The sequence below is a fragment of the Dendrobium catenatum genome, unplaced genomic scaffold (genome assembly GCF_001605985.2).
Source record: "Dendrobium catenatum unplaced genomic scaffold, ASM160598v2 fragScaff_scaffold_800, whole genome shotgun sequence".
Classification (NCBI taxonomy): Eukaryota; Viridiplantae; Streptophyta; class Magnoliopsida; order Asparagales; family Orchidaceae; genus Dendrobium; species Dendrobium catenatum.
In genome coordinates, this window is record NW_021319262.1 from 169,089 (window position 1) to 192,589 (window position 23,501).

At 35.0% G+C, this 23,501-nt stretch overlaps 2 protein-coding genes across 2 annotated transcripts in view; one reads left to right on the forward strand and one right to left on the reverse strand.

Moving 5' to 3' along the window:
• Window positions 1–1,280: 1,280 nt before the first annotated feature.
• LOC110113368 (hydroquinone glucosyltransferase-like) lies at window positions 1,281–2,708 on the reverse strand. The gene has a single exon (XM_020845917.1). The coding sequence runs from the start codon at window positions 2,706–2,708 to the stop codon at window positions 1,281–1,283; it is 1,428 nt and encodes a 475-aa protein (XP_020701576.1).
• Window positions 2,709–19,356: 16,648 nt separating this feature from the next.
• LOC110113384 (COP1-interactive protein 1) overlaps window positions 19,357–23,501 on the forward strand; it is a 25,031-nt gene continuing 20,886 nt past the window's right edge. Inside the window, exon 1 of the mRNA XM_028696659.1 lies at window positions 19,357–19,547. Coding sequence (XP_028552492.1) covers window positions 19,469–19,547 — 79 coding nt within the window. The 5' untranslated portion in view covers window positions 19,357–19,468. The remainder of the gene's footprint in view (window positions 19,548–23,501) is intronic.

A 23,501-nucleotide genomic window follows, 5' to 3' on the forward strand; every position in this document is an offset into this window, starting at 1 on the left:
TTAGGGGATTGTGACTTTGGGCGATCAAGTCATTAATAAGAGAACACATTTTAGATATGTTACATCTATTGTTCAGAGTAATGGTGAAATTGATGGGGATATTATTAACAGAATTCAAGTTGGATGGTTGATGTGGAGGAATGCATCAGGCTTATTGTGCGATAGAAAATCTCCCTCAAACTTAAGGAAAAATTCTATAAGATGGTGGTGAGACCTGCAATGCTTTATGGTGCCGAATATTGGCCATTAAAGAGAAGCATAATACTAAGTTAAGTGTTGTAGAGATGAGGATGCTTAGGTGGATGAGTGGCTTGACCCTTAGAGATAGGATACAAAATGAGCATATACGTGAAAAGGTAAGATAAGATTAGAGAGAGTCGCCTTAGATGGTTTGGTCAAATTAAACGAAGGCCTTCTGATGACCCGGTTAGGAAAGTTGAGGGATTAGATTTGACTTATGTTAAGAAAGATAGAGGTAGACCTAAAAAGACTTGGTCATACAATATTAGAAATGATCTTTCTTTATTAGATTTAAATGAGAAATTGACTTTTAACCGGACACAATGGCGAAAAAGGATTCATGTAGTCAGCCCCACATAGTGGGACAAATGCTTGATGTTGTTGTTGTTGTATTCATTTCATCATAAGAGGTTATCATATCATACTAACCATTATCATCATAAATATTATAACAAGTGCAATAAAATAAAGTGCTAAAGAACACAAGATGTAAATCAAAATTTTATAGTGGTTTAGCTTATCAATCTATGACCACTTCCTAACTCCTCTACGTGGATATTTCACTAAACTCTTTCTTTTTTACTTCACAGATGGTGGAGAAGACCGCTCCTTCTGGTGGGTGAGATATTTTGATAAATTTAATGAAGGTCATGAGAATACAACTATCTTTAGAGGCCCTAGTACTCCAAATGAGAATATAAATTTTTGCATTTGTTCATAACAGAACATCTTGCAATTAGGATTGTCGATGAGATTGATTTGATGTATTTAAACCATTCAAATTACAACAAATCAAATTAAAAACTAATATATTTCCATCAAACTTATTCAACGCCTTATGATAAACATATAAAGATAAAGAACACTGAAAAGAAAATAATATTCAACGTTTACTAAATCCAACTAATCCAAACTGAGAGAGGAAAAGAATCAATTCTAGTTCCTTCAATTCTTGCAACCCCTCCCAGCAACATTGTTATTTTTTATTTTATAAATTATATGGTTGTCCCTTATGGACCCCTTACTGAAAATAATTCGCCCTAATTGGAAGCCATTGTTTTCCACTTGTTGACCATCTGAGCAAGTGCCTTATTTGAAGACCCGTTTGCTCCGACCGCTTTCATGGCCGCCTCCTTCAACTCATGCATTCTTCGACGCACGTCTTTCCCTCCCTCTCCTTCCATTAAATCCTTCACCACATCCGCAATAGCCTCCTTCCCCACCACCTGATCATCATTATTCATCACAGTCGGACGCAGCGCCACCTTTGCCCCCTCCACGAGCATGACCGCATTCATTGGTTGCTCCGAGTAGAGCGGCCATGTGATCATTGGCACGCCATTGATGATGCTTTCCAAGGTCGAGTTCCATCCACAGTGTGAAAGAAATCCACCTATGGCTCCATGGGCGAGTATTTCTTCCTGCGGTGCCCACGAAGGCACGACCATCCCCTTTTCCTTCATCCTTTCCACAAATCCTTCCGGTAAAAACCCAAGTGGGTTATTTTTTCCATGACGATGATTAAAGTAAGCCGAGCTTGCATCGGCATCCACTGGCTTCCGAACCACCCACAAAAATCTCTGGCCGCTCATTTCCAACCCCAAAGCCATCTCCTTTGTCTGCTTGAAAGAAAGCATGCCACCGCTCCCGAATGCTATGAATAACACGGAGCGACCTGGTTGTTGGTCGAGCCACCGCAAGCAGAGGCCACTCTCGACTTGGCTTTTATCTGACCTGCTATCACAAGTGAGTGGCCCGATGGAGAAGATCGGGGGCTTTCCATTTCCCCTCTCTTTAAGAAATCTGGCCGTGCCACCTTCCATGGCTTCGAAACTGTTGACCATGATTCCATCAACTTGATCGTGATGCTTCGAGTGACGAAGCATCCATTGGAAGACCTTGCTATTTTTATCAATACATGACCTACTATAGTCCTTGGGATGTAGCGGCGTGCAACCGGGCAAAAATAGAACCTGGTTTGGGTTATGGTTGCCAGGCTTGTCATGATAAAGAGAAGGAAGGTTGAGCAAGAAGGATAGATAAAAGAAGTTGGTTGTGCCGAAGATGTAACGAGGAATGCCTAGCTCAGAAGCCAAGGAGAGGGTTTCGCCGCCGAAGTGGTCTATGATGTAGGCGACGATGCGCCTAGTCTTTTGGAGGGCGAGTAAAGTTTCACGCAGGAAGGGAACAGAGCGGGAAATCATGATTGAGAGGCGAGTGACGATGTGAGTGTTGATGGGAAGGTCGTCGAGGGGAATGGCCGGAAGGGAAACAGAAGTGACTCCGTTGGGAAGGGAGGAGAGCAAAGATTGTTGGATGCCGGAGGAGAGGTCGGAGAAGGTGATGATGGTGGCGGATAAGTCGTGATTGAGAACAAGGCGCTTGGCGAGCGTGGCTAGTGGGGTGAGGTGACCTATCCCTGGGCTTGGGAGAAGAACTACGTGGGCCTTTGGATTTGCTTCAGCCATGGCTGCTGTTACTAAGATAATTTTGTTCTTTCAGAGAGCTAAGGAGCTATGAGAAGCTTATGGCGATTGGCTATAGCACTCGGTTGCATAAATAGGCATTCGAGAAAATTTTTAATTGAATAAAAAAAAATTTAGCCTGCTTTCAACGTAAGTCTGGTTTGGCTGTAAAGGATGTAGAGGAGTATAATAGGTCAAAATTTTTGGCGTCCTCAGACCGAGTTTAAAAGCTAAGTTTATTAGTTATTAAATTTTTGCCAACGCTATTTTTGCTATGGATATTTTCAGCATGAAAATTTCAATTTGATAAAATTAAGTAAATCATTAGGGCTTCGTCTGTAGCATATATGGCTGTAAACAGCTATGATAGGTGCAGATTATTATCCATGGGGAAATTTTGACGTTATATATCTTTAAAAAATTAGAGAGAGATATTGCTATTTCATTTCTTAAAAAAATATGTCCAAAAATTTTCTTTTGTATCCTTAGCCTTTGTTTGTGACAGCTTTCTTACTGTTTCTTAAAGCAGTTTTTTAGTACAAAAATTTTAGAAAGTTGTTTTAAGAAGCATTAAAAAAACCGTCTCAAACGAAGCCTTTATTTTAACCACAGTATTTATTTGGGACAACTTTCTTACTACTTCTTAAAAAAGCTTTTTGGTATAAGAATTTCAATTTTTAAACTAGAAAGTTGTTTGAAAAAGTAATAAAAAAGTCATCTCAAATGAAGCTTAATTCGAATAAACTTCAAATAAATAATTAATAAGTATCTAACAAAGTTTGAAAAAAGATTAAGATATTATTTATAAAATTAATAAACTTGTTGAAACTTACAAGCATACTTAATTTTTAACCTTCTTCAGCAAATCTGTAAAAATAGTTTGACATGATTGATGAAGGGTTGAAGAGTAGACTCAAATAAGATGCTTATAAGGTATTCTTCAGCATATCTAAATGAGTAATGAGCTTTTTTAGTGAATAGTCTCAATTAATAAGTAACTTTAGGAGTCTCTTAATTTAGATGATGCATGGTGTTCAGATGACGGTCTTATGATGGTGGTCCGATGAAGGAGCTCTCTCTAGTTTATAGTCAAAGTCCAAGCTCTAGCTCTAATTCTCCCTTCATGTAGAAAATGTGGGTTCATTTATAGATTTTATGAGTTGTATTGTCAATAAATATATCCAAAATCTAAAACACTCCTTGATATAGCATGCATTTATCCATTGGAGCATAGATCAATCTTTTAGAGTTTAATTGCTTTAATGATGTTAAAATTAAAGGCTTGATGTTATTAGGCTTGTTAGTTATCTCATTGAGGAACTAGATTTAACTATAATCATACATGTAAGATTTGAATATCATTTTGTTATCTAATTAATGATCCAAAATTTCTGATTATACTTCAAATGCTTGATTGATGTTCATTTCGACTTGAATCGGTTCATTTTTAGTGTTGTTGGGTTTATCTCATTAAGATTCTTAGTTTTATAATAAATTTGTCAAAATCATAGTTTGAAGCGTTCTTGAATTTGATTAAGAAGTTTTTAGTTTGAAGATTACCTTGAGATTCAGATTGGGTCTCATAAATATTATGACATATCAGTTACTCTTCTATTTTGATATATTGAATACTATTTTTTCTAAAAATATATGTTAAGTCTTCACAAAAATTTTCGATGTAAAACTAAAATTTTACAAAAATGATGAGGTGCGTCCACTCCTTTGAAATTAATGTAGCTCTCCCCTCATGACTGTAAATCAAGTAAAATCTTTTTAATTATAATTTAGCCTTTTATGAAGTTGGTACATTGAGAGGTGTAAAATCTATCAAAAAATTTGCTCCAAATTGGTTAAAATTATTTTTATTTAACCGCAAATGTTCCATTGGGCTCCTATAGTAATGAAATTATTTATAAATTATCAAAAAATTATTCTGTGGACCCCAAAAAATGATTGTAATAGACTATCAAAGCTGAAAATGGGCTCGGACATGCATATGTGGTTAAACTAGCTCGATGTTGCCCACTACTAGTAGCGCCTCTATACACTAGGTGTGTGTGCCTTGGGTGAGTGCTCATCATAGATTCTATTTTGCATCTTTTTTTTTTAATCCTAGGTGCCTCTCTTAGCATGAGATCTATGAATGTATAGCTCCCAAATTTTAAATAAAAAAATAATAATTTAATTTATTTCTTTTTTTAATTCCTTTTTTATAAAAGGAAAAAAAAAGAAGAAAATTGGCCCAAAAAATTCCTAAAACATTTTAAAATTTTCATAATTTTTTTAACTTAAAAAATTCTAGCCTCTCCTTTTCTCCATAAATACCCTCATGGGGCTAGGAGAGAGACTTGCTTCTCCGACATATGATTTGATTTTCTATGGTAAATGGCTCATAAACCATCAAGTAAAAGTTCAATTATCAATGATGATTAAAGCCCGTAGTCCTCATGATGAGGGTTAAAACTTTCTTTAAAAAAGGTATTTAATGTCAACATTGGACAGACCAAATTTAGTTGTGATCAAGATTGTAGTCCCTATAATGAAACTCTGATCTTCATTTTAAAAAGGTGTCAATTGTCGTCGTAGGAAAAATTGGAGTTTATGGCTATCAAAATATGTAGTCCTTTCGATAAGACTTCGATCTTTTCTTAAAAAATGTAGCACCCATTCTCATTAGGTTATCATATTTGGAGGCAATTAAGAATTGCAGTTCTAATGGTAAGGCTCCAATCTTCTATTGAAAAGATGTCGACTATTCTTGTCACTAAGATTAGATTTGGAGGCATGGTTCTTCACCCTGTTTTGAGGCTTTATTTTTTTGTAGGAAGATTATTATCCTCAAAGTTTGACAAAAAATAAAAAATATGGAACATGATGCTTTGGCCGATTGTTAATGAACTTATCTTGAAGTGCTAACTAAAAGATACTCCAAAAATACTTAGAAATTTATTTTGCATGTTGAATTTACCATTTTAGGGTAATTCTCTTGCTTATTTTTATACTTTTCCTCAAAATTTTGGTTTAGTTTTTTTTTATTAATGAATTATGTGCATCTCTATTTTCTTGAAAATTACTTAAGTGATGATCAGGGGCGAATCCATCCTTAATTTTCACGCGGGGGGGGGGGGGGGGTTTGTGGGGGGGGGGGGGGGGGGGGGGTTTGTTGGTGACAAACTTATAAGTAAAAGTGTTGAGTTTTTTTTTTTTGCATAAATAACCTTACAACCAAAATTTTTTCCAATGGTGTTGCTTCTTGACCCCTATTTGTTCGTGGTTGTATACTTCGCAAATATATCGGGGGTCCAAGGCGCACCCTGACTAGGTTCAATGACCCGGTTAAGGTAAATATTATCTAATTATTGACTTTCAATTGCCTAAAGATCATAGTATTTTAAAAATTTTAGGGGGGGGGGGCAATTGCCTTAAAATCTTTGTAAGAAAGACTAAAAAATACATGGAGGGGAAAAATTACCTAAAGAATTATATGGAGGGAGAAAGCATAATAATAAACACTACGGGAAAATGAGGATTATGTTAAACACTATTAAGTAATTTTTTGTGCATAAATAAGCTTACAACCAAAATTTGTTCCGATGGTGTTGCTTCTTGACCCCTATTTGTTCATCGTTGTATACTTTGCAAATATATCGGGGGTCCAAGGTGCACGCTGACGGGGCTCGATGACCCGGTTAAGGTAAATATTATCTAATTATTGACTTTCAATTGCCTAAAGGCCATAGTATTTTAAAAATTTTAGGGGGGCAATTGCCTAAAAATCTTTGTAATAAAGACTAAAAAATGCATGGAGGGGACAAATTACCTAAAGAATTATATGGGGGGAGAAAGCATAATAATAAACACTACGGGAAAATGAGGATTATGTTAAACACTATTAAGTAAGAAAGCATAATAATAAAGTGAATTATCGCCACGGAAAAATCGCATATTAACAGAGGATTTTTCTAGCGGCCTTTTGGCGATTTACGATGAAATATGACTGACTATTTTTTTGCAAATTTTCCGGCAGATTTACCTTATTACATTTTAAATAAAAAAAATGTTATACTTTTAACAGTTTTTCCCTTCCAGTAAATTGGTTGGGACTTTGAAGCATACTCAATTCGAATCCCACAGCAGTGTGGGCAGGATGCAAGTAGCCGGGAGGGCAGCGGGCAGCACAGGAGGCAGCAATGGATGCCACATATTAATGTATTTAATGTTTTTGTTAAAACTATTAATCATATTCGTTAATGCTATCAGAGGCGTTTTACCTATACCTCAAACTAACAAGCCATATTTCATTTGCAGGCATTATATAGCCTATGAATTCATGCAAAATTCAATTGTCATTTTTATTTAAAAGTAACGTAGGCTTCTATTCGATATGATGTCAATGAATATGATATGCTATTAAATATATCCCAATGATCTTTGTTTTTAGTTCAATCCGATTAAAAATTTTTCCGACTTAAGCATGTCAATAATGTATGTTTTATTTTGGATTTCATTGGCTTTATATTTTTTTACTCGGTTTTTTTCCCCCTCAAACTTAAGGAAAATTTTTATAAGATGGTGGTGAAACCTGCAATGATTTATGGTGACGAATGTTGGCCATTAAAAGAGAAGCATAATACTAATTACTAAGTTAAGTGTTGCAAAGATGAGGATGCTTAGGTGGATGAGTGGCTTTACCCTTAGAGATAGGATATGAAATGAGCATGTACATGAAAAGATTGGAGTCGCTTCAGTGGAAGATAAGATTAGAGAGAGTTGTCTTAGATAGTTTGATCACATTAAACGGAGGCTTTTTGATGACCCGGTTGAAAAAGTTGAGGTTTTAGATTTGTCTTATGTTAAGAAATGTAGAGGTAGACCTAAAAAGACTTGGTTAGAAAATATTAAAAGTGATATTCTTTATTATATGTAAATGGTAATTTGACTTTTAACAGGACACAATGACGAAAAAAGATTCATGTAGCCGACCCCACGTTGTGGGACAAATGCTTGATGTTCTTGTTGTTGTACTTATGGTGATAATCTTAATAAATTTTTTTATCTTAACAATAATATTGTAATGAAAATATTTATAATATGAGTTTTTTTTTTAATTTTTATTTACGTGTATTTAATGCACGAATAATAAAATTAGTATATCAAAGAGGCTTGATGATTATCAATGAGCCCTGAGAATATTACCAAATAAAATTATATATTAAAATTTTGGTCAAAAAAATATTTTTTTGACCAAGTCGCCCATTGATTGGGCTTGGGATCTTGCTACTAGACAATGCTTTTTTTTTTTAGTTTTCTTTTTAAAAGATTCTTAATTCCAAAAATTGCCCAATAGCTCCTTACCGTTCAAATTCTTTGTTTCGCGCGATGTCCTGCCCCAACCTGGGCACGCATACCAACAACGGGCCCACTTTGTACGAAGAGGATGATATTTTATTGGTTGTCATCATCTGCTGTTCGTCTCATAAACCAAAGGGAGTGGGGCACAGCATGGGCCCTACCCTCGAACAATTATTATGTCCTCCGACCGGACGCACAGAAACGTCCGGTTGGAGGTCAAATCCCGCCAAAAAATAAGTTGTACCGAGCAAATACCGAGCAATACCAAACAATAACGAGGAATACCATCATTTGAAGACCCAATACCGAGTTATACCGAGCTAAATCGAGAAATACCGAGTTATACAAAAGTTGAAAAACTCGGTACAACTCGGTATTTCTCGGTACAACTCGGTATTGGTCTTCAAAGAGCGGTATTTCTCGTTAATATCAAATAATACCTAGTTGTACCAAGCAAATACGAGTTTTTTGGAGGGATTTTGCCTCCAACAGGACGTTCCTCTACGTCCTTACACCGGACGTAATAATTATGGGATCTACGGGCTAATTTTTATATTAAATATTATTAATAATTAAATTATGTAATTAAATGTATTATAAAATTTTAAAAATAGATATAATGCAACGGACGATTTATTTGTGCAGGCAACATCCAATAATTTTTATGTAGCAAGTCTTCCATTTTATATTATACTATTATTTTTTATATTTTTTTATTTTTAAGACAGATTTATATTTTTCAAAGGAAGAAAATTAATTAAATTTAATCTACCTCATCTAATTTGATAATTTATTTCTCATGAAAATTTAAGAATCGAAAATTTTATTTCAAATCATAGCTCAAGTTTACATCATTGATTAAAGTTTTTTATTTTAATAAATTATCATGATTTTTTTAAAATTAATGTCATTTTCTTAGTTGAAATTTTCAAAATAAAAAATAAAAAATAACAAAGTCATTGTTAGTTTATTAGTCAACCTGAGGCATTGTTGAACGCAAATACGAAAAGCTTGAAACTTGGTAGAAGATGAAGTATCGCCGGTGGAAAAAGATGTAGTTTATGCAAGTAAATCTTGTCGGAAGTGATAGACGGTGATATTTATTTTAAAATTATATATAATTTTTGGGTCCGCGGGTTTTTTTACGGGTCCGCCATTCGGCCCATTAAATTTAAATTTCGCACGTGCCATTAACCCAAACTTCGGCGGGTCTGATCGGCGTAATAGAGCTGCCAGGTGTCGCGATTTGAAGCGATACCGAACGTAGAGAAACGTTACTGAGGCAATAAAAATTCCACGGCTGGAGACTTCAAAATTTTTAGGAAAGCCTCATATGGAATCAGGTGCGCGTTTAACTTCATAACAGAGGCTTTTTACCCAATCAAAAGGCAAAGGATCGCATATCCTGTTATGCGATTCCTGTAGTTTCATGGAATTTTCCTGAGTATTAACTAGTGAGATGCAGGGCTCGAATTCGGATAACTCTGCCGGCTGCACAATTTGATCGCGGTTCTATAGCAGGATATTTGGTGGCATTAATGTAAATTGTATTCAGTTTACGGCCAATCTTGTAGATAAAGATTCCAAATGTATTATCTTGACGAATCGTCTGCATTAGCGGCGATGCCTCCCAGTTTGTTCTCTCTCCTAGGCTGCCCAGTGCTAGTCTTTCTCTCTCCGTCGAGCTGAGCTTGCATCGAATAAAATCTGTACTCGGTAGGTTTTGATTCATATATGTTTTTCCGCGTTTTCTTTTAATCTTGTTGAGGATGATTAATTTTATTTTGATGTCAGCAGACTATATTCTGTTGGGTTATCTGAGATTCCACTGCTTTTGGAGAGATGAACTAAGGAGGGGACGGGGAAGGAATCCAGGCTAGTTTCTTTCTTCCTTTTTTTCTTTTTTGCGTTTTTTCCATTTTCGATGATTTAATCATTCTTTGTGATAGAGAACGAGGAAGATTATTGAATATGGTGTTGAGCTGGGTTTTCTGAATTGGGATTGATTTGGAGTTTTTTGGAGCACTTCCAACCCTATTTGATGTGCTGGAGCTATGCTTTTGGTTGTGGATGAACGCGTATCTAGCGTAGCCTGATTTGCGTTTTGTTTAAGAAGGATAGCTAGCTATACATCTAGGTTCTTCTCTTCTCGTGTTACAACAGAATTTGATAAAAATGTGGTGTGCTGTGCTTTTTACCTGATTCAGTTGGAGAACTTTAGGACTGATTATGTGTTTTTTGAATCGTATTTAAAAGAGGTTTTCAGTCAATGGAATATTTCACAATGTAATTGATTCAATAATGAGGAGCGTCTGGTTTTGAGTAGGATTTCAGAAAATCCTGAGTTGTGTAATCCGGCTAATCCTCAAATTCATAGGCTTTAATAAGGAACACCATTTCACTATTATTAGGCATCCAACTGAATGATGTGGAGATTAAAGTTCTATATTTAGGATTGTACTTCAGTAAAAGTGCATTTTGACTTTTGATGTTATAAATCATCATCATCAATCAATCATCACCACTAGCTTTTTCCAATATTTGGGCAGGCTTTATGAAGTCTTGATGTGTTTACCATATAAAAAAGATTACATAGGTTAATCAGGAAATGATTCTGGTAATAAATATAAATCATCCTACCAACTACATAAAAAAAAGATGAAAATAGTAATGATGCAAATTAACATTGTAACGCCTTGGCTTGCGTTGCCTGACAGCTTGCCGTTGCGTCACATCTTCTCACGAGTCACGCCACCACTGCTACAGCGCTGTCGCTGCCACTACCGCTACGCCGCGGCTGCCGCTGCCGCTGCCGCTGTGCCGCTGCTTCGCCGCTGGAACTGGAAGTAGCAACCGACGACAGGAGTTCATCTCACATTCTTTTCAGCCAAATCTTGTAAATCCAGGTCAGGTCGTGTCAAACTGGCAACCTGTATGGGTCGGGTCCAGGTTCAAATATCTGACTCGTTTGTAAAAATAGGTTGATTTCGGGTTGACCCGTTTAGAGCCGAATCAACTTGGCTTCGACCCGAACCTGACCCGTCAACCCGATTTGACACCCCTACTAAAAAGCCTCAAAAGGCACATGGAGCAATATATCAAATCATCTCTCTCAAAGATGTATAAAGAATTTAATTTTTCTTTGGATGACAAGTTCATTTCAAATGAAAAATAACCATCGAGCTCATACAATAATTTCAACTTCAAATACAATATCATTGGAGTTACATAGATTCAATATCATATTCAACTATACATTCATTTTCGCAAGAAGATGAAATTAAAGTTACACTAGTATCATTTGTACAAGAATCTCCTACAACTTTTTCTTTAAAAAAAGATTACAATCTAATCTTTATCAGGCCTAAACTCAATTGACACTATTACTGTGTTATCAAACTACTAACAGGGCACACTACTTAAACCCATTACATCAATGATGTCTGATGTTCCTACACGTCAGTATGGATGCATATTGCCTTTAGGAGAATGCAACTTGACCACCGCTATCATTAGCCCTTCGCTTGATGTCCGAGGTCGATCCTTTACTTCATATCAACCATCATCGACTCTTTTCTCGATTATTATTTACAGCATACCCTCTAATTATCTCCTTAAGCTCTCCACCCAATCATCAATCGTCCTTAGACTTTCACCTCTTCACCGATCGCCGCCACACTTTCACTTGGCCGTCTATTGCCATTGGATTTTCACTCAAACATCATCAAAATTTTGTCCGTCTGCTGAAAATCACTAATTCTCCTCCCAAGTTTTATTATCACCAAATCTTCTCAAATCACCCTCGCATACATGAAGCAGTTGATCATCTTTTGTCAAGGGTTATCTATTAAGAGAATAATATCTCATCGTAACCTCTACATAAAAGAGAGGTACTGAAGCTTAATAGGGGATGCCACATATTTCAAACTGTGGAATGCTTCTCGTTTAAATCTAATAAAGAAAGATCATTTCTAAAATTTCTAACCAACTCTTTTTAGGTCTACCTCTACCTTTTTTAATATAAGTCAAATTTAATACCTCTACTTTTCTAACCGGGTCATCGGAAGGCCGCCGTTTTATGCAACAACAACAACAACATCAAGACTTTGTCCCACTATGTGGGATCGGCTACATGAATCCTTTTTCTCCATTGTGTCCTGTTAAAAGTCAAATTCTTGTTTATATCTAATAAAGAAATATCATTTCTAATATTTTCTAACCAATTCTTTTTAGGTCTACCTCTACCTTTCTTAACATAATTCAAATCTAACACCTCAACTTTCCTAACCGGGTCATCGATTTATGACTAATTAAAATGAGCAAGGCCACCATTTTATGGATGTAGGAAAAAAAAAGAAAAACAAAACATTCCACAAGTTCTAAATTTCACTCATCCCTAAAAGGAAAGATGACAACACTAATTTAAAACATGTAATGCATTACTATAAGGCTGAAATTCTGCTTAACCTATCTAGGAAAGTGGAATGGTCCTTCAAACATGCAATCTTCCATTAAATATCCCTCTTTTGAAGGTGGTGCTGGCTAGGGATCGTTTGAGGGAGTCTGGAAGCTTAAAAGTGTGATAGATTGATTTAGAGTGAGATGAGGTGACCACATCCCATATGGAAGATGGAGTTTTTCTTGAATTAAACATATATTGGTTTTTTTAATGGGTTGTTGATCACATGTACTTATGCATCTTGATTGTAACTTAAATGATTGATCTTAATCATCCCAAATTTGAATTTTGAAGGATATGATCTACAACACAAGGGGGAAAGTGAAATAGATGCTTTCCTTAAGTTCCTTGAATTTTATTTGAACAGTCTTCCATATTATTATTTTCATACAAGCAATACTACAATATTTAAAACCCCTGATTTTGATGAAACTTTTTAAGCCCAGTTTCTCCTTGTTTTGCAGGTTAGAAAGTAGCAAGTGATGATTGTTAATTATCTTAATAATGCTTGATTAAGGATAATTAATATGGTTATTAGTTTTATTAGTTATTGTATTAATGAATTGAATTTTAACTATAATCTTGCTTAACCAATTGCTCCTTTTTTTTGCATGTGAGCATGGTCCTTTTAACAATAAGTTTCTTATATGTTCATTATAGGGAGCCTATCTTTATTAAATCATTACAATAACACTTTCTTTGATCTCTTGGTAATTCATTGTATAATTTAACTTTTATTTCATAAAGCTATTTTTCAATAGGTATCAATCTGCAAATCATGCAAGTGAATCAACATACTCACCAACCTTAGATAAGTGCAGGGGACTAAAATGTATGAGTTTCTTTGGTTAATAACTTATGACTTATTTGGTTAATAGCTTCAAGCTACCGTAGGACTTAAAATATTTTGACTTGCTAACATAACTAATAGATCCTGAACACAATAAACAATAAATTTAAGGAGGTGACCCATACTATTATTATAATAGCTCCAACTCTTATCCATTAAAATATTATCTACTTTACCTTTTGTCATGAGCTTTGTCCTCATAGTGCAAGCTCCAAGGAGGTAAACCATTTTAGGAGTGCCCCAATATGAGCATGCTTAACATTAAAGTTCTTGATAAAATTCAAGTTTTTGCACTCAAAGGTTCCTCAAATATTAATAGTTCAATTGTTTAAAAAAAAAAGTTCAAATACATTGTATTAATAGAATTTTACAATCTTACCTAATTATATAAATTATTTCCTCATCAATGACCTTTCTCATAACCCATATTCATTCATCAATCTAATAGAAATCTAGAAAAGTCCTCTACAAATTAAAGAGGCGACCATTAATATAACATTTTGTCCCAAATGAATTCAAGGGGTGGCACTCATGTTGAGCATTTTATTTTTTATACATGTAACTTGCAATAACCAGTCCAGCTAGCAGGTTCAATTGAACCGGTTCTATTTTATCAGACAAGTGAACTATAGTAAACAGACACGTGAGCGCGGAGGTCAAGCGGACCGCACACTTATGCAGAAGGGCCTTGCAAGGTCGGATTGCGAAATGGAGCGAGGAAATGTGTACAAGAGTGAAAAGTAGCGACTCATGTGTGATATCTTCGATTCACTTATTCCTTTTGAACCACACGATTAAAAAAAGACTGAACGAGAGGAGGCTAAGTGAGAGGAAGAAGAAGGAACATAGATGTTGTTTGGTTTTCTGGTTGCGGTCGGCTTCGTCTGCTGAGGATGACTGAGAGGGAGACGGGGTGAGATTGAGAGAGAAAGAGAGGTGGCGAGTGTGCGAGCAAGTAGTTAGGGCTCAGGGGAAATTTCAAAAGTAAGAGATAAGTTTTCTTTTCTTTTAAAAATTTTATCTATATCTATATTATAATTTAGATTTATTAGATTAAAATTGTTAATGTTATTATATACATACATTCAGGGAAAAAAAAGGAATAAACTTAATATTATATATGATTTTAATTAAATAATTAATAAGTTAATTATTATGAATCTAATTAATAAGAATAGATAACTTATTAGATTATATATATATATATATATATATATATATATATCTTAATATAAGAAATTTATTTAGAAAATAATAATAATCAAATTTAATTTATATACTCTTATAAATTTAGGGATATAAAAAAAGACGATTCAATTGATCCGACTGGCTTGACCAATTCTTATAATCTCCCGTTTATAAAAATTACGTCATCGAAATTTGCTTATAATTATTAGTTATTACATACTATTATGAGATAAATTGAACTTAAATACTTAATATATAAATAAAATAATATCTTTAATTCGTTTAACATAAACTTTAACATTAGATACATAACCAGTTAAATTAAAACATCCGATATAACATAATAAGATAAATGGATTAAGCAAAACAATTGATATAACATAACAAGTTACTATATTAAAGACAACTCATTCATCTTTATTAACTATATATATATATATATATATGTTTGCATGTGCATGTTGAATGATGAAGCACGCTCCTCCCTTATGGTATATATTGGGGATGCAATATACCCATGCACGTAAATAAAAAAGGTTATGAAAAAGAAAATGAATTGGAGTACTTTCATTAGTACTATTTTACACGGTGGCTCCTATGACGGTTGTATTATTTATGAGAAAAGATAAAGATATGATATATGCATAACATTGAAAATCTTAAAATGAAATGATTAAATAGAATTAATTTATGCATTGAAATTATCATGCACATTATTCCAAATGCTTTGGATTATTATAGTTTAGAAGCATTATTTACTCACTGAGTTATTTTATGACTCACTCTTAAATTTATAAATGACTAAGTATTTTTCATAGCTTAAAATGAGTAAAAGAGAAGATAATGTATGTCGTAGGCGCGACGCACCAGAAGAAACATATTTATAATATTTAACATTATTTCAAGTTTTAAGATTTTTGTGGCTCTTTCAAATTATTGGTGATAGATTTAGTAAATAAAAATTTAATCAACCGTCCAACCGTTTCTTCCCACCCCATTAAATCAAGCCTCTTGGTCGGGCCGTGAAAAAAGTAGTATTAAAGCCCAAGGATTATCCTAGGAATATGAATTGTAACGAAAGAGCAATAGGAATGATTTATGAAATTATCTGTGAAGAATTTAGATATTCGATTAGATACTATAATTAATTGTCTTATATAAATATATCAGGTATGCAGTCGATCAAGAGGAAGTAACCGATTGAAATATGGAAGGAGAAGAATTATCAAAATAAATGTGAACACCAACACCTTTCACCCAGATGATGACGGCTATGACCCAAATGCTTCAGGAATTAAAATTGCAAACTTGTAGCTGGAGTGGATAAATATCTGAAATTATTCTAGGACATGCGACTACCTCTATTTAAAGGTAGTATTTTTGTTCAGTTTATTTTATTTATATATCAAGTATTTATGGATACAACAACAATAAAATAAACCCGTTGTGTCCCATTACGTGGGGTCGGCTATATGAACTTTTTCGCGACTGTGTCGTGTTCAAAGTCAAATTCTCATTTAAATCTAATAAGGAAATATCATTTCTAATATTTTTCTAACCAAGTCTTTTTAGGTTTACCTTTGCCTTTCTTAACATAAGTCAAATCTAATACCTCAACTTTCCTAACCGGGTCATCGAAAGGCCTCCGTTTAATGTGACCAAAGGCGAGTCTCTCTAATCTTATCTTCCACTGGAGCTACTCCAACCTTATCTCATATATGCTCATTTCGTATCCTATCTCTAAGGGTAAAGCCACTCATCCACCTAAGCATCCTCATCTCTGCAACACTTAGTATTTATGGATGAAGATATTATTTTATTTATATATCAAGTATTTATGTTCAATTTATCTCATAATAGTATGCTATAACTAATAATTAGAAGCAAATTTGGATGATGTAATTTTTATAAGAATGGGAGATTGTAAGAACTATTAAAGTCGGACGGTTCAATTGAACTGACTCTTTTTTATCTTGATATCAAAGCAGAGCGAAGAGATGCGACTGTGGAAGCCGAGCGGACCGCACGCTAGCGCGAAAGGGCCTAGTGAGGTCGGATCACGAAATCGAGCAAGGAAATGTGTGCGGGAGTGAAAAGTAGTGACTCCTCATGTGTAATATCTTTGATTTGCTCATTCCTTTTGAACCACACAATTATAAAAAGTCTGAATGAGAGGAGGCTAATTGAGAGGAAGAAGAAGGAACATCAATGTTGTTTGATTTTTTGGTCGCGGTTTGCTTTGTTGACAGAGGACGACGGAGAGGGGACCAGGGTGAGACCAAAAGATAAAGAGGTGGCGAGTGTGCGAGGGAAATTCAAGACTATGAGGTAACTTTTCTTTTTTATTAAAAATTAATCTAAATCTATATTATAATTTACATTTATTAGATTAAAATGGTTAATGTTATTATATGCATACATTTAGGGAAAAAAGTATAACCTTAATATTATATATGATTTTAATTAAATAAGTTAATTGTTATGAATCTAATTAATAAGAATAGATTATTATAAGAGTGTATATACTTTGAAAGGAGGATATATACATACATATATATGTACATATACATATATAATGTTAAATTTATAATATCTTAATATAAGAAATTTATTTAGAAAACAATAATAATTAAATTTAATTTTAAAATTAGAAACAAATAATTAGAGAAAGCTTATGTTTGAGAGATTTCATTTAAATTATTAATTTTAAAATGAACAGATTAAAGATATTTTTTTCTATGATAGAAATGAGAGTATATTTAATTTGTTAAAGCGAAAAATTATTAAATATAAAAATTTATAATTTAATAATAATTAAATCATGATCCATATATAAATGATAATGCAAAATGAGCAAGCAAATTTCATTAGTAATTTAATAAATTAAATACAAGAGCTATTTATGTGCACTCATTAGAGTGAAAACAATTATAATCAATAAAATTGAGATCTTAATTTAAAATTAAAATAGCAACTTAGAGAAATTAAGAGCAAATTACAAATTAAATTTAACGATGATATTTTTTTATAGGTGTTAAGTCTATTGACCTAAAAGTATGGAGTAAAAGTGATGTAGCGCAACACCTAAGTTCAAAGTTAGTACTCATATCTTTTTAATTACAGTAATAATTTTGTTTCTCTTAAATTAAATACATTGAAAGATGGTAACACCACTTTATTAAGTCTTTATTGCAAGCTAGATTATGATTTGTCATTTTCATAGTCATGTTGAATGATAGAGCGCACCTCTTTATGGTACCGACTAGGGACGCAATATACCTGTGCGCGTAAACGAAAAAGATTATAGAAAAGGAAAAGGAAATTGAGGAGTACATTCATTGGTACTATTTTAGATGGTGAATCTTGTGATGGTTGTATTATTTATGAGAAAGGATAAAGATATGATATATGTCTAATATTGAAAGTCTTGAAATAAAATAATTAAATGGAATTACTTTATGTATTGAAATTATCATGCATATTATTCCAAATGTCTTGGATTACTATAGTTTAGAAACATGATTTACTCACCGAATTATTTTATTACTCACTCTTAAATTTATAAATGAACATGTATTATTCATAATTTAAAATGAGTAAAATAGAAGATAATGTATGTCGTAGGTGCGGCGCAATAGAGGAAAGAGGTATTTATAATATTTAACTTTGTTTTAAGTTTTGAGGATTTTGTGGCTCTTTCAAATTATTGGTGATAGAATTAGTAAATTAAAACTTTAATCAACCGTCTGACCATCTTTTCCCGTCGGGTCGTGACATAGTTTCCATCATCCAACTATTTTATTGTTTTAATGTCATTTGTAATAGCTCTAACTATCATTTGTTGAGATATTGTTTAGTGATAGGTCTCAAAATTGTCTTCTTGATACAATTTTCCAAGAAGTTCACTATCATAGAATTGCTCCCACATAAACACATCTTAACCTTGGAGTTCTTGACAAGCTCAAGGCATTACACCAAAAGGTCTTAATGTTTTAGAGTTCCCTTTCATTGTATTAATGGTATTTTGCAATTATTGGCCACTTTTTTTCTCATTCTTACAAGTTTGTAAATTATAATAGTAAAAGTTGAAGTGTAGAACTCATTTTCTTCCGTATTGTTTTGCAAAAATAATTCATGAATTCCACACTCCTATAAAAACGATGACCTTATGACAATCTTGTAACCTAACAATCTCGCAAAAAAATAACTTCATAGAGTTCGATGCTTAAAAAGTCTTGTTGCATATAAAAGTATGCCATCTCAAAGAAATAATCAGTACCAATAAAAATTAAAGCTTCTAACATAGTGGTGGTCCTAGGAAGCATTATCACAGTGTCTGCCCTATTGACCTCCTATGCGGCATATGGATGGCAACGGTGTGTAAACCTTTGTTATGCTTCATACTCTTAGCCAATTGACACATGCACAATTGAGGAATAATGAGTGTCATATCTAACTTAAAATTCAACAAACACCGGTTTCCCATCAAGTTAATGGTCCTGTCATGCGTAAATTGACTAGGCGCCAATTGTATCCTCAACACAAATGTGGCACAAGTAGCACGCATTCTGCAAGTCAATTAACTTCTGATATTTTAACCATGCTGGGTGGTTAAAGTCTGCATTTTCATATACCGATTGGCTTGTATGGGAATTTATCTTTCTTGTAAAATGTGTATTCAAATAATAATTCCAAATTAAGATGGTTTTATACTTTTATATGCTTTGAATTTCATGTATTCTATTACAGAAGTAATGTGAAATGGATAACTTATTTACTCATCAAGCCCCTGCATAGTAGTCCTCAATTAAATTCATATGTTCTAATTCTTATATTTTGCAGGTAAATTCCCTTAATAAATGAGATTGTAAAAGCAAATTTTAAAGTGATCAGCCAGGAACCAAGGTTTCAGAAATGAAGAAAAAACAGAAGTTCCATAAATTTCTGAATTCTGTTGTCAAGTCCCATGGAGATAATGAGGAGGATAGGAAAGGTATATGTCCAGCATGAGATTTCTGAAACTGAGCATGTTGTCAAGCTTTCTAAATTTGTTGGTATGAGCATCGCGGAATACTGTTTGTAGTTTTGTAGCATCTTTTGGTCTCACCTACCTAACATAAAATTCAAAATTGTATGCTAAAGTTTGTTTTAATGTTCAAAGATTCTTTTGGTAGAAGCTTTAAATCATATTTATGTTCTTTATGTTAGAAGGGTGCTATAAAAATTTTTCTCGTATATAGAGTTATTAAGCAAACAAAAAAATCTCTTCCAAAACATGCAAAATTAACCATCAATTTCCTATAAACGACTCAAGGATCAAGGTATAAAAACTTATAATCATGCTAATATAAATAAGGTGTTAGTTCTGTGTGAAATATGATTGTGTTAATCAATCGGCTTATACTATTATCTCGGACCTCAATTATATTTGTTGAGCTCGCTGGGGGTCCTCCCCTTGCTTGGGTTCGAGTGCTTTGCACACGAAATTTTTTTTCCCATACAACGCCTCCGCGCTATGTACCCGAGTGCCCCCCCCCCTCTGCATTGCATAGTTCAATGGAAAAAGACAGAGCAAAGCTTTGCGGCGCTCCTAACCTCGGTACTGTTCGGGGCACTGTAGCGCTCTAGACCCCGGCATTGCGGCACTACTATACATACATAAGATAGAGAATTGAGCGCCGCAGAGCACTTGGCACTACGACACTGCAAGGCGAGCAGAGTAGTTTTCTTTCTCATTTTTCATTAAGGGTTTTGTCCCTTAGTGATTTTTGTTGATCTCTTTGTTTGTTTTTGTGTAAGAACTGTGCTAGAGAAAAAAGAGATCTATATTATTTCTCCCAATGTTCATAGTTTATTTCTTTATGTGGTGTGGCTCTAAATCATGTGCGTGGGCAATAAATCATGTGCTTCAAAAGTTTGGTTACTCTCCTACAACTGTAGGACCAAAATTCCTTCTTATTCAAGATGGGACAATAAACCATATGCTTCGACCATCTAATTACTTTGATAAAACTTCAAGAACAAAATTCCCCATCTTTTATTTGAATCTTGAGCAAGAAAGAATTTGACTAGTTGAGTGTACTAGAAATAAGAGTGTCAATATGGAAATCAGTTGAAGATAGGATGGATAGTGAGGTTGTTTGAGGGGCTTGAAAGTACAAATACTCATACGGGAACATCACTCCATGCTAAGGATAAATCCATGAGATTCCTCTTAGCATGTAATTTAGCGTTACAAGCCTCCTTAGCATCTTTCACATTTTCAAGAAGTTCGATTCTTAATCGGTGCAGTTCATTCATATGTTAGAAGTTTATTTAGCTCGATCCTCATTCTTGTATAGTTGCATATCAACTTTTATTTTGATAATCCAAGTTATCATTTAATGCTTATATTATGGTTGCACATTCGTTGATTTAATATCTGGTCCCCTGTAGTTCGTTGTTCAAGTCTCTTGTATCCAGTTCAAGTTTTGTATGTCCAGTTCATGTCTTGTGTGTTTAGTTCCCTATAACTATAAATTCTCTTGCATGTTTAAGTTATTCAAATCAACTCAAAGTCCTTTGCACTTAGTTCAAATCCAAGTTTTAGTTCTCTTGCATATGATTCAAGTTTAGTTCATTCAATTTTATTCATTATATCCAATTCAAGTTCAAGTTCAAGTCTTATTCAAATAAGGACCCCTATGTTCAATCAAGTTCAAATATGGCCTCAGTTCAGCGTAAATTTTGGCAGCCTTCCGGCGTGGGCCATCCCACCGCTACAAGATCGTGTTTGGTTGGTGTCGGGTGACACCGTAGCCATACATCTTTAATCCCACCACGCTACAAGAGCGTGTATGGTTGGTATCGGGTGACACTGTGGTCATACATCTTCGATCCCACTACGCTACAAGAGCGTGTATGGGGGTTTCAGATAGTTGTTTGAAAATACAAGTGGCTTTCCCTGCCACATTACAAGGGCGTGTATAGGTACTTAGGGGCGTCCCCACCACGCTGCAATAGCGTGTATAGGGCTTACTGCCTCGCCGTATGTGTCGCATTGGGTTTCCTCCTACCGTGCTATGAGAGAGAGCATAGGGAGTTTTCCGACTCGACACAAACGTCAAAAACGGGGATTTTGAATTTAGAACTTATACCTGCGCGATGAGGGATTGGCGGTGGTGTTGAATTTCTCTCTTTTTTTCCTTCTTTTTTTTGGATCTCTCATTTTCTTTTTCTTTTTTTTCTTCTCTTTTTTTTAAACTCTCTCTTTTTTTTTGTGATATTTCCTTCTTTTTTTTTTAGTCCTCATCATTCTTTTTCTAAAACTTACCTCTCTTGTTTTGTATTTTCCTTTTTCTTATATATAAAAGAGAAGATAGCCTCCCGGCGTCTCCCGCCGTTAAGGGAAAAAACCAAGAGGCCGTCTATCCGCCACGTAAATAAATACGTGCACGGTTGGTGTTGGGTGAGACCACCGCGGCGGTTGTATTTGTTATTTTTCTCCACCACGCGCAATAAAGGCGCGCATGGGGTTTTATAAAAGATTTTTTGATAAGCAGTTTTGATTTCCCCCCCGCGGGGGTACTTATAAGTGACCCGCTTCGCCGTACGTGCCGCACCGGGATTCCATCCTACACGGCAATAAAGGCGTGCTTAGGACAGTTCTCCAAGTTGCACGGACATTGAAGCAAGATTTTAAGTTTAGAAGAATTCGTACCTCCGCGGGGTTGTCGTGGTTGACCACGTGGATCGAGGGTCACTCACCTACCTGCGTAGGTGCGCACCGGGTTCCCTCCTAACCACGCACTAAAAGGCGTGTTAGGTGTTTGCCGGTCCGACACGGACATCGAGGAAGAAGAGTGGAGGGAAAGCAAAGGAGAATTTTTTTATTATAATTAACCGTAATAATTAATGTAATTAATTATAACTAATAATAGTTAATTAGAATTAATTAATAATAATTAATTATTATTTAATATTAATTATTATGCGATTGATTAAAACTAATCGTACTTAATTATATTAAATAATAATTAAATCATAATTAATACTAATTAATTAAAATTAGTTAAAATTAATTACTAATTATTATTATTAATTAATAACTATCTGAGGGATTTAGGCTAAATCCCACTAAACAGAGAGCAAAGCTCTCAATTTTCACGAGTTCAGCGGATTTACTGGATTTGGCCGAAGAAGGGTCTGGAAGGGAGAAAATTACCTTCATACAAGCGAGCTCCCTTTACTGTTTCTAATCAAAATGCCGTAACTTTCACTCCTACAGGAAGGGAGATCGGGGCGAAGTCGAACAGGATGGAGGCGGGTCTCGGCTCCAGTTAGGGAGGAGGAGATCAACGTCGATTTTGAGTTGGGGATCCGGCTTCGGTAAGGTAAGAGCTCGGTCCCTCTTTCCCTCTCTCTCTCTCTCTCTCCTCTCTCTCTCTCTCTCTCTCTCTCTCTCATCTCTCTCCTCTCTCTGCGGCTTGGGGTCGGCACGGACAGAGGTAGAGTTCGGAGGAGAGGTCGGCTTAGGGAGATGGAGGTTTTCGGCAGGCTTGGAGGGGAGATCGGCGGAATGGAGTGGAGGTCGGGGCTGTTTCGTGCGGCTGAGAGGAGCAGTCGGGAGGAATTCGGGAAGCAGAGGGAAGAGCGGCTGAGAGTGGAACGAGCAGCCGGAAGAGTGGAGGTTGGGTCGGTATTTAAAGGAGATTTGGGCGCTCGATCGAGGATTTGTCGCAGGTTTCATGCAAAAATCCCGGGATGAGACGCGAGCACAGCGGATTTGGTGGGAAGAGATGCGAGTTCAGCGGCTCCAGCAGGGATTTCGACGGGATTTCGACTGGATTCCGCGGGATTTCAGTCCGAGGTATGTACAGATTTTTTTTTGCTTTTGTTTCTTTGTACAGAGGTTAACATTCTTCTTCTTCTTCTTCTTCTTCTTCTTCTTCTTTTATATTTCCTTCTA